This window comes from Rhinopithecus roxellana, chromosome 19 (genome assembly GCF_007565055.1).
Source record: "Rhinopithecus roxellana isolate Shanxi Qingling chromosome 19, ASM756505v1, whole genome shotgun sequence".
NCBI classification, from domain to species: Eukaryota; Metazoa; Chordata; class Mammalia; order Primates; family Cercopithecidae; genus Rhinopithecus; species Rhinopithecus roxellana.
The window spans coordinates 81,152,932-81,165,493 of record NC_044567.1 but is presented as its reverse complement, the minus strand read 5'-3'; the positions used below and the strand labels follow the sequence as shown (position 1 = coordinate 81,165,493).

The 12,562-nt window shown below is 40.1% G+C and overlaps 1 protein-coding gene across 13 annotated transcripts in view; it reads right to left on the bottom strand.

The window, feature by feature from the left end:
• The window catches only part of BPTF (bromodomain PHD finger transcription factor), a 153,341-nt gene that overhangs the window by 123,792 nt on the left and 16,987 nt on the right, over positions 1 to 12,562 (bottom strand). For all 13 annotated transcript variants that reach the window (XM_010379968.2, XM_010379964.2, XM_010379966.2 and 10 more), the window contains exon 2: positions 1,180 to 2,002. In XM_010379968.2, coding sequence (XP_010378270.2) covers positions 1,180 to 2,002 — 823 coding nt within the window. The remainder of the gene's footprint in view (positions 1 to 1,179; positions 2,003 to 12,562) is intronic.

The following is a 12,562-nucleotide window of genomic DNA, read 5'->3' as shown; positions in this document are numbered from 1 at the left end:
CGAGACTCCGTCTCAAAAAAAAAAAAAAAAAAAAAAAAAAAAGCTTCCAGCCACAAAGAATGAAGAATCAGTGTGGATTCAGATTTCTCGACAGCACACTGATATAGTTTCTACTCTCCTTTCCATGCCCTGCTCTGACATTCATTTCATCCTACCAGAATTTTTCATTTGACCTAATTCTAAGAACTGGAAGATGGCTTTGAAGACTTCAGAAGCTGAAGATACAAAGTAGCCCATCCCTCTGACCACATAGCTACAGGATGTCAGATACTCAGTCCACACTACAACCCTGCCTGATGCCCTGACTGAGGTAAACCCTGAGACTGTCTTCTGATCTCGCCCACAGACTTCTCAGAAGAGCTTCTCGAAAACCCTCAGGAACACTGAAGCCAGCCTATGACCCTGAGTCTGTTGGGATCATCTTCTCCTGGGGGGTTCCAACCAATAATGGCAGAGCTGACCTTTCCTTAGACAACTAGGTATTTTCTTGCTGTTCCATTTTACATACAGATATGGTAAAACCAAAAAAGAGAAGTAAAACAATTCTGACACCAAAGTTAGGGATAGATGACCTAAGCTAGACCAAAAACAGGCTCACAGTGGTATTCCACCTAGAAACATTTTTTTTTTTTTTTTTTTTTTGAGACAGAATCTGTCTCTGTCACCCAGGCTAAAACGCAGTGGCATGATCTCAGCTCACTGCAGCCTCCGCCTCCCAGGTTCAAGCAATTCTCCTCTCTCTGCCTCCTGAGTAGCTGGGATTACAGGTATGTGCCACCACACTTGGCTAAGTTTTGTATTTTCAGTAGAGGTGGGTTTCACCATGTTGGCCAGACTGGTCTCAAACTCCCAGCCTCAGGTGATCCACCCACCTCGGCCTCCCAAAGTGCTGGGATTACAGGTGTGAGCTTCTGTGCCCACCCTACCTAGAAACATTCTATTTCCTATCCTGGGCATCAAAAAAAAAACGGAATTTTGCTTCTTTCATGTATGTTTCTTTTACCTTCTTAAAAGCTATTTTAATGCACATATTCCTTCAATTAAGAAATTATTTAACTGTATAACTATTAAGTTACAAATGTTTATACCACATCAACAGCATAGCTCTGCTACATCAATCATGAAGGAAACTGGTTTAATTTTAAATGCATACAAAAAATTAAGACCAGATTTACTTACATTATGAGTCTTCGGTTCAGGAACCAGTATTTCCTCCGACTTCTGTCATATCCAATAGGTTCGTGTCGAATATATGGTTTATTTTTTTGGATTTCAGCAACACAGTCAGTCACACCAGGCACCTTGTGTGCTACACAGACTTCACACTGCCACTCGTCCTCTGGCACCTCCTCAAGAGGTGGCTTCACACATTCCAAATGGTATACTGCTGAACATGTCTCACAGCAAAGCAAATCCCCAAGTTTGTGACAAACCCTACAATGGTCATCATATTGTATCACCCCTTCAGACATCAATTCCTCTCGAGCAATATTTGTTGTAAGAAACTGATCGACTAAAAACTGTAGAACTTTGATCTTGTTCTCTACTGGTCCATATGGGTAGTCCTCTGCCTCTTGGTAAGGAAGAACGTGATGGTACTCCTTATCACTCTCACAGTACACCCGCAGCACCTCCGGCCACGTCATCCCATCTATGAAATACAGTGTGGAATTAACGCTATCTTTCAGATCAGCAGGTCCAAAGGTAGTATTGGAAGTGTCTTCTTCACGCAGAACTGCTTTCAAAAGCACAACGTGCATCTCTGCCATGAGTGTGCACTGCTCTTGGCTCACCAGAGCTGCACAAAAGTCCTCAAAGCGAAAAGGAGATAATCTCAAAACAGTGCCAAAGTTCCGCAGTACCTCGTAAATGGCAATAACATTCATTATATGCTCATTAGGCACCATTAAATCCTCAGAGGACTTGGGAAATTCAAGGGGCGGGATGTCTTTTTCTTCCAATATCGGAGAACGAGGCCGATGTACTCTTGGTTTTCGCCTACCTGTAAATAAAGAAATGACATCATTACAAATCAATATATTACATCATTTCTACAAATTTCCTATTTGAACATATACCCCCCTAAATTAGATAAGCACATTTCTTTAATAATTGTCAAGTTAAAATAATACGAAGAAGCAATGATTCAGCTCTAATTTTTAAGTCTACAGAAAAACTAAATTCAAAGTTTTCCCGTTAGACTATAAACCAGAAGTAAAAAAATTATAATCAGTTCTCAATTACCTAGAGGGATTAACTGGCTCACAGGTAACCATGATTAAAACATAACAGTGTCAGAACAAGGATCTCTAAGGAAATAATAATAATAATAAATAACTGCATTTATGAATGATTTGACAAGAATATAAATGAGAAAAAACATTTACACATAAGATACACAGCACAAAGTAGGGGCAACAGATCTCACACGGTCAGCTGCAATACAGAAATGCCTGTCAACAACCAGACAGGAAGTTCCCAGTGCAGACTTCTTTTTCTCTGCCAGAAGTACCTCCTAAGCGGAGTTCCACAGTGAAGCATGGGCTCAAGGTGAAGACAGAAAGGAAAGAAGTGCACAGGAGGAGAGAAGAATTCCAATGCTGGGGGAAGAGAAAAGTGGCTTACCTAGGAAACAGACAACAGACTACATTTCTTACCAGTCAGTTAAACAACTTTTTAGGGCCGGGCGCGGTGGCTCAAGCCTGTAATCCCAGCACTTTGGGAGGCCGAGACGGGCGGATCACGAGGTCAGGAGATCGAGACCATCCTGGCGAACACGGTGAAACCCCGTCTCTACTAAAAAATACAAAAAACTAGCCGGGCGAGGTGGCGGGCGCCTGTAGTCCCAGCTACTCGGGAGGCTGAGACAGGAGAATGGCGTAAACCCGGGAGGCGGAGCTTGCAGTGAGCTGAGATCCGGCCACTGCACTCCAGCCTGGGCGACAGAGCGAGACTCCGTTTCAAAAAAAAAAAAAAAAAAAAAAAAAAAAACAACTTTTTAGATACCTGTTCCCCAATTTATGAGATGTGATGTCCAGATATACATATGTAAGTATATAAATGTATCAACATACAAAATTGAGAGTTTTGTTTTTAACAAACGTACGTATCTCACTTAATCACCTAGAGCCGTCACCTAGGCTGGAGTGCAGTGGCACAATCTCAGCTCACTGCAACCTCCGCCTCCCAGATTCAAGCGATTCTCCTGCCTCAGCCTCCTGAGTAGCCGGGACCACAGGCAGGCGCCACCACCCCCGGCTAATTTTTATATTTTTTAGTAGAGATGGAGTTTCACCATATTGGCTAGGCTGGTCTCAAACTCCTGACCTCAGGTGGTCCACCCACCTCGGCCTCCCAAAGTGCTAGGATTACAGGTGTGAGCCACCGCACCCGGCCCATTCTGATCTATTTTTGGGAGAGTATAAATTGGTTGAATTTTTAGAAGGCAATTTGGCAAAAATCTATCTAAATGTATATCCCTTTGAGACCCTGTAATTCCACCTCCTGGAATTTATCCTACATACTCACACATTCATTTAAGTACAAAACATTTAATTCAATATAGTTTACAAAAGTTGAAACTTTTGCATGGGTTTTCTTTTTAATCTAAATATACATAAATAGTTAAATGAATTATGATGCATCCACATAATGGAATAAAATTCAGTAGTGGTAAAATTCCTATGTGTTAAAATGAAACAATCTTCAAGATACAGTGTTAAGCAGAAGGAATGAACAGCTACACAACAATGAATAGAATGTCATTTGAATAAAGAAACTAAAAATAAAAAGAGGAGGCCGGGCACGGTGGCTCAAGCCTGTAATCCCAGCACTTTGGGAGGCCGAGATGGGCAGATCACGAGGTCAGGAGATTGAGACCATCCTGGCTAACACGGTGAAACCCCGTCTCTGCTAAAAAACACAAAAAACTAGCCAGGTGAGGTGGTGGGCGCCTGTAGTCCCACCACTCGGGAGGCTGAGGCAGGAGAATGGCGTGAACCCGGGAGGCGGAGCTTGCAGTGAGCTGAGATCCGGCCACTGCACTCCAGCCTGGGCGACAGAACGAGATCTCAAAAAAAAAAAAAAAAAAAAAAGAAAAAAAAGAAAAAAAGAGGAGGGCAAGGGATAGTGATAAAGTATACATATCTAAGAGGTCATATAAGAATCTTTTTAGAGTCGTTGCTTCTGGGGAGAGTTGGGGGACAGGAAAAGAAGACTAATTTCTTTTTACTTTTTTATACTTTAAAAAAAAATTCAAGCATGTATTTTCATCATAAAATTTTAAAAGAAAAAATTGGACAGGTATCTATACAAACATAAAATATTAATACTCAAATCAATAAAATGATGCTGCTACTAATGACTACTGATAGTCTTGTATAAATACAAAGTCATTATACTAAATTCAAAGATTCAAGTTTATATAATTGAACACAGACTACAGTGTATAAAGAGAGAACACATTAAATTAAACCATTTAAGCCCCTCAACTGTCAATCATTAGTATAAGAAAGTCAAGTCATTTCACTTATTCACAGAAGTGTATTCAGAATACACCACTGAGCATTACACTTATTATCATTTTCAACACTGATCAGGTATCTATCTACCAGGTGAATTATATTAATTGTCCTGCATTTTAAAAAAAGAAAAAAGAAAAAAAGGACCCCAAGCTCACTAGTTAGCAAGGAAAGGCAAAGTAAAACCACAATGAAATAACTGTTCTCATACTCCTCAATGGACAAAAATTTAACAGTTTAACCAAACAAACTACTGGGAAGGATGCAGAACAATGGAAACATGAGTATACCACCATTGGGACTGCAAACTTCACAACTCTGACAGCAATTCAGTAATTAGTCAAGTTAAAGTTCTGCATATAACTGAACAGCCTGCAAACCTCTTTGCCCACAACCAAGTAAGAAATATCATTTTACATCTTATCCAGTACACATACCCCTGAAAACAAAAGCTCTATAAAACACTATTCTCACTACATGCTTTATACTAGTATCTTCTCTCCTACCAATATTTTCTATTCTATTCTCTTTCTACTTTTGAAACATGCTGCTTGCAGCTCACAGTTAGAAAAATACTTCTCTAGAGAAACTATCCTTATGCATATGCATGTGAAGGAAAAGTTAAATACTAAATTTGAACTCAATTGAACGTGGACACAAACAATGGTCACCAAGTATTGGAACAGGGTGGAGCCCCTTCAGGCGTTCATCCAGCGCTGTTTGGGAGAAATCTCTATTTCAATCTATTCCTATATGGTGGTTAAAAACAAAAAACAAAAAAAACCAGCAGAAAATCACAAAAACAAGTTGACCTTTTTGTGTTCCTTAAGCCCAGTCCCGAAAGGCCCTTGTGACTGGACCTCATGCCAAACAACTCATTACAAAAAGACCTAGGGTCCCAGGCTCTGCCCAAGCTTCATGAGACCGCTCCTCGTCTGTGCACAGATGAGTGGCCGACTCTGGAGCCCAGCCTGCAGTCTGGTGACAAATCCTCCACAGTCCGGTGAGTGTAAACAGATATATCACTTTTCCCTTCCCTTTCCATTACAATTTGCTCATTGTATCAATGTGCTTATTATATCATTTACTTATTATATCCGCATTGCCATTTACGTGGGGTAAAGCTTGTTTACCCTTTAAGGTAGTGTGTGTGTGTCTTTTCTTCTCCCCTAGTGTATTTCCCACATAGAACAATGCAGAGCATTTAACATTGTTTATAAAAGCAAAGAAACAATCAACCAAGCTAAAAACAACCAAAATGTCTATCAACGGGAAAACAGTTGAATTGTGGCTTATTCATTGGATAGAATTCTACAGATCAATCTTAAGTAATTTAGGGCTATGCATATCAACATGGTTCAATCTTAAAAACAAAAACACCGGGGGCCGGGCGCGATGGCTCAAGCCTGTAATCCCAGCACTTTGGGAGGCCGAGACGGGCGGATCACGAGGTCAGGAGATCGAGACCATCCTGGCTAACACGGTGAAACCCCGTCTCTACTAAAAATACAAAAAAACTAGCCAGGCGAGGTGGCGGGCGCCTGTAGTCCCAAGCTACTCGGGAGGCTGAGGCAGGAGAATGGCGTGAACCCGGGAGGCGGAGCTTGCAGTTAGCTGAGATCCGGCCACTGCACTCCAGCCTGGGTGACAGAGCGAGACTCCGTCTCAAAAAAAAAAAAAAAAATTAAAATTAATTGTTAAAAAGTAAATTGTTAAATTTACTTTTAATTTTTTAAAAGTTATTATTAATTGTTAAAAGTAATCTCAAATGCAACCCAAATTCACAGAACCTCAGGTGAAGCTCAGTAATCTGTATTTTTATCCTTCTCCCCAATAATTCTGATGTGCAGGCAAGTTTGAAAACCACTACTTTAAAGAAAATGGATACTCCCCTTACCAAGCAGAAAGGGCTTTGGAAATTCATGCAAGGGAAGCAAAAAGATGCCTCAGGAGGCATGATTGCAACAGGACTGATGCAAAGGGAAGTTGAAGCTTAATCAAAGACATTAATATATGCCGACAAAAGAAAATGCTAAGGAAGTCAAGTGGTCTGCATGAATTCTGAAGAAAAATGGAAAACTAAAGAACAAAATTTGTCAATGAATTTCCAGCATAGTCTAGCTTAAGGGAGTGAATTTCTTGACTGAATGGTAGACTCTGGACCACCTGGCTGTTATTACCTCAATGGAGGAATTATGTTATAATGTATAGGTACTCTAATTAGAATGACCTGGCACTTACTGAGGCAAAATTTTCTGCTCCTTTGTATTCTGTAATACAAGAGGGATCTACATGGATATTCTCTTCTCTGAACTGTTTGGATAAACTAGTCAACAGCACTCATCATTCCTCGGTTTTTAAATATGCACTGTAGTCATAATCTGTTATTTAATTAATTTCTCATATTTTTAATTAAAAAACATTTGTCTATATAGACAGAAATTGCCTTACTTTGCTGAAATTCTGAGAAATCCTAGACAGTTTTCAAGCCCGGGCTCAAATGTCACCTCTACTACCCTTTGCTGTGCCTCCAGGCGCTGCGCTTCTTACACTTTGTATGGTCCTCCATGACAATGTGAGCACCATTATATTACAGGCAATTACTCACGCCCCCTCCCCGACTCATTTGTTGACTCCTTTAGAGCACAGATCATGTTTTAGTTATTGTAGCAACTAAAAAAATATTTGTTCAACCAATGACACCCATAAACAAAACTACCTGCAGAGCGCAGAGATGCAGGGGTAAAGTCATGCCAATATTAAATCCCAGAAACCACTGTCAATTTTTTAGAGTTGAACGCTACATTTATTGTATGAATTAAAAAAAAAAAAATTACAGTGTTTTCAGACTTCTAGACCTCAAAAGACAACTCTCTATATAATATGTATTCCTAGAAGGAAAAAGATGTCATTGTCCCCTTATTTCTAATTGGTATCTGAGAGAAAGAGGCCTCACTCAGCACTGGTATAGCGAAGGGGGAAGTTCATTTCCAGCAGAAGTTAATACTCCAGAACTAATAAAATTTAATTATTTAATCTACTGTTACATATATATAAACCATGAATGGCATATTAAGAAGAAATAATCTGTGATGCATTGAAATCTTTTAAAAATTATGAAACTTATTTGTCAAATGTAACAAGGATTCACTTTTTGATGTGGAATAGTGTACCAATCTAGTATTAACATTACTGAACAAGGCTATGCTCTTCGAGTACATTCCATTTGCTCCCAGTCCCTATCTTCTGTGTCAGTAATAATATAACAACCAGCAGCTAGCTTTTATAGAGTGCTTTTTTTTTGTTTGTTTGTTTAGAAACGGAGTCTCACTCTGTCACCCAGGCTGGATTGCAGTGGTGCAATCAAGGCTCACTGCAAGCTCCGCCACCCAGATTCAAGCCATTCTCCTGCCTCACTCTCAAGTAGCTGGGATTGAAAGTACCCACCACCATGCCCGGCTAATTTTTATATTTTTAGTTGAGATGGGGTTTCAACATGTTGGCCAGGCTGGTCTCGAACTCCTGAACTCAGGTGATCCACCAGCCTCGGCCTCCTAAAGTGCTGGGATTACAGGCGTGAGCTAGCACGCCTGGCCTATAGAGAGCTTTCTACTTGCCAGACATTGTAATAAGTAAGCACTTTAAAGTGCATTATTTCATTTTTATCCTCAGATCAACTCCATAAAATAGATACCATTATTACCTCCTTTCAAAGATGTTTATAGAGAGGCTAAATGATTTGTCCAAGGTCACAGCCAGTACCACTAAGAGTTACAACTAAAACACAGGTCCCAAATAAAACAAAAAAAAAAAACAACAAACCCACAAGTCCAGCTGGGCTTGGTGGCTCATGCCTGTAATTCCAGCACTTTGGGAGGCCAAGGCGGGTGGATCGCTTGAGGTCCACAGTTCGGGACCAGCCCGGCCAACACGGCAAAACCCTGTCTCTACTAAAACAACAAAAATTGGCTGGGTGTGGTGACGTGCGCCTGTAATCCCAGCTACTCCAGAAGCTGAGGCACTAGAACTGCTTGAACCCAAAGGGCAGAGGTTGTAGTGAGCCAAGACTGTACCACTGCACTCCACCCTAGGCGACAGAGACTCTGTCTCCAAACAAACCCACACAAATCCTAAGCTATGGTCTTTACTACCATATCAGACTTCCTCCCATATTGTTAAAAACCACCTGACTTGACCTCTCAGTGAAAGGAAATTTGAGAAATAACAAATGCCTATTGTGCAGGTGGGAGAAATGACAGATAAAGGAGACAAATCAGTGAAGTGACAATGTTATAAAGTATGAGACCTGAACAAAAATTTAAAGTGCTTACTTAATAGCCACATATTTCTCGTGGCTACCATACAGGACAGTACACATACAGAATATTTCCATCATCACAAAAAGTTCTGTTGGACAGCCTTGGTCTAGAGATACATCTAGGGACTACCACACAATAACTGAAGTTCAAATAACCCATTGGGTTATCAACACAAAGTTAAGATACGTTCAGTATCCTCTATGTTGCCCAGCTTGCTCTCAAACTGCTGGGCTCAAATGATCCTCCTACCTCAGCCTCCCAAAGAGATGGGATTACAGGTGTGAGCCACCACACCCAGCCTATACTTTTAAAATTTTCTGAATGTTTGAACTATTGTATAATTATTTTAATGGGAGAACTTTTTATATTTGAAAGATTTATTTACAGAAGATTGCCACCAAATACAATGATTCATCAACCACTAGTGAATGTTACTTTCCACATATTCAAGAAAAAATTTTGCTTCAATAGAAAAACAGGATAAAGAAAAATTTTGCCTTCAAAAAAGTTTAAGAACTCATTTAATGTCTTTTAACCTTTGAAAGATAAAAATGTCTTTCATATACCTCTCTAGTCTTTTCCCCAAATAAGTATGACTCTAGGATAGTTTGGTAAACATTCCTAAAATGTGGCTCAAAAACTATGACATAAAGATCCCTTGTTTTTCTTTTTTAATGTATACATTTATATAGATATATAATTATACATATATATAAAAAATAAAATACAGATTTTTTGAGACAGAGTCTTGCTGTCACCCAGGCTAGAGTGCGGTGGTGCTATCACTGCTCACTGCAGTCTCGACCTCCTGGGCTCAAGAGTTCCTCCCACCTCAGCCTCCTAAGTAGCTGGGACAAAAGACCTGCACCACCATGCCCACCTGATTTTTACATTTTCTGTAGAGATGGGGTCTCCCTATATTGCCCAGGCTGGTCTTGAACTCCTGGGCTCACACAATCCTCCCACCTCGGGCCTCCCAAAGTGCTGGGATTACAAGCGTGAACCACCATGCCTGGCCCCTTGTTTTACACAATGAATAAAAAAAGAACTCAAGCCCACTCTTCAGTAAGACTCCAAATGGAGGGAGGAAGAAAGGGAGATGTCATCAAATGCCAGATAATGAACGAAGAAATGACAGAAATAGAAAAGTCACCATTTGCAATCACCGGTGTAATTCATTCAGGCAAGAACCATCAATTAAACCCATTGGGTGAAAGGTTGTTGGGCAACAGGAAGTTCTCAAAGAATCACCTCACAGATAACTACTACCTTCAAAGATGAAAGGTACCTTTACAGGGATAATTCTAGCACATGTCACCTTTACCAAGTGTTCAAACTTATCAATAATGGAACAAATTGATGGTGTACCTCCTCATGAGATGTGCTGAGGAGGAGATGTGCACTTATACAGCATTCCTACCACAAGTATCTAAACTCAATCTATGCATGTAAAAAACAATCAGATAAATCCAAATGGTGAGACATTCTGTAAGACAACAGACTGGACACAGTGGTTCACGCCTGCAATCCTAGTACTTTGGGAGGCCGAGATGGGTGGATTGCCTGAGCTCAGGAGTTTGAGCCCAGCCTGGGCAACAAGGTGAAACTCTGTCTCTAATGAAAATACAAGAAAAAAAAAAAAAATTAGCCAGGCATGGTGGTGCACGCCTGTAGTCCCAGCTACTCAGGAGGTTGAGGCACAAGAATCGCTTGGACCTGGGAGGCGGAGGTTGCAGTGAGCCAAGATCATGCCACTGCACTCCAGCCTGGACAAAGTGAGACCCCATCTTGAAAAAAAAAAAAGGTGGGGGATGGCAGGGGGGCGGGCGTGGTGGCTCACAGCTGTAATCCCAGCAATTTGGGAGGCTGAGGTGGGCGGATCACCTGACGTTGGGAGTTCAAGACCAGCCTAACCAACATAGAGAAACAAAATACAAAATTAGCCAGGCATGGTGGCACATGCCTATAATCCCAGCTACTTGGGAGGCTGAGGCAGAACAATCACTTGAACCCAGGAGGCAGAGGTTGCGGTGAGCCAAAGATTGTGCCATTGCACTCCAGCCTGGGCCACAACAGCAAAATTCCGTGTCAAAAAAAAAAAAGACAACTGCTCCGGACAATTTAAAATTTTAATTATCACAAAAGACCACCCTCACCCCTAAAGGTGATAGAACTGCTCTAGGGTAAAGGTGTTAAAGAGACATTAACTAGATGAAATACATACTCCTCAACTGAATCCTAGATAAGTGGGGAAAGAACATCAATAAAAGGCAATTGGGGAAATTTGAAATGGAATATATCAGTGTTAAATGAAATGTCTTTGAGTACGTCAAATTATTTTGAGGTGAAGTGTAACACTGCAATTTACTGTCAGCAAAAATAATATTTTAAAATACAGTATGAGTGAGAGAACACACACGGCAAAATATGAAAAACTGGCAAATCCCTCGAGAGGATATACTAGGTGATTGTTGTTCTACTCTTTCAGCTTTTCTGTACATATATCTAGATATATACAGATATTTATACATATATATATATCTAAATATATATCTACATACATTCAAAGTCTCACGTAAGGCCAGGCACAGTGGCTCATGCCTGTAATCCCAGCACTCTGAGAGATTTAGGAGGGCAGATCACTTGAGGTCAGGAGCTCCAGACCAGTGTGACCAACATGGTGAAACCCCATATCCACTAAAAATACAAAAATTAGCCAACACCACACCACTGCACTCCAGCCTGGGTAATAAAGCTAGACTCAATCTCATGTAGATACATATCTACATGTATCTATGTCTACATACCTGTATGTATCTACATATCTAGATATGTAGATATATACCTTTATATCTATATACATCTACATGTATACAGATATATGTATCTACCTATATATCTACATACATTGAAAGTCTCACCAGTGCTCTAACTTTTGCTTTCAAACGCTATACATATTTTAAAGAGCTTAAGAGGAGAAACTGTTTGTGTTTTTCCATTTTCCCAGGTACCATTTCTGTGCTCTTTATCTCTGAAGTTCTAGTATTCCCTCTGGTATAATTTTCCTTTGGCCTAAAGACCTTCTTTTACATTTATTTTAGAGCAGAACTTTTGACAACACATTGCCTTAGATTTTCTTCATCCAAAATTTCTTTTTTTTTTTTTTTTTGGCCTTAATTGTTGAAAGGTATTTATGCTGGATATAGAACTCTGGATTGACATTTCTCTCAGTACTTTAAAGATGTTCTGCAGTTACTTGAATCGCTGAAAGGCTTAAAGTTGGGGACCGGCTCTATCACATGTATGTTTTATAGAAAGGTTCATTACTTTTATATCTTCATTGTGGACCATAGCCTTTATCATCACAAAATCTTTGTCTCATTTATGAGTTTTTGAATTTTGCTTTGAACCTAAACTTTTATAACTCTTTTCCATTTCCTACAATGTGGAGTTTATCTGGGAGAGCACAGGAAGTTGGAAATACATAACTGGAGTTTAGAAGAGAGGTTTGAGAAGAAAAATTGATGTAGAAGTCATTGATATTTTGGTGGTAACTGAGTCAACTGATAATTAGGGGAAAGTTGGGGGAAACTAAATGCTGAGGACTATCACACGTAAGAGGGATGTTTGAAGGAGGAATAACTGGTCAAGGAAATTGAGTCATGAGTGGCAACAGGAAATTTAAGAAGGATGTAGTGGCCAAAGGTAACATGCATCCATTGT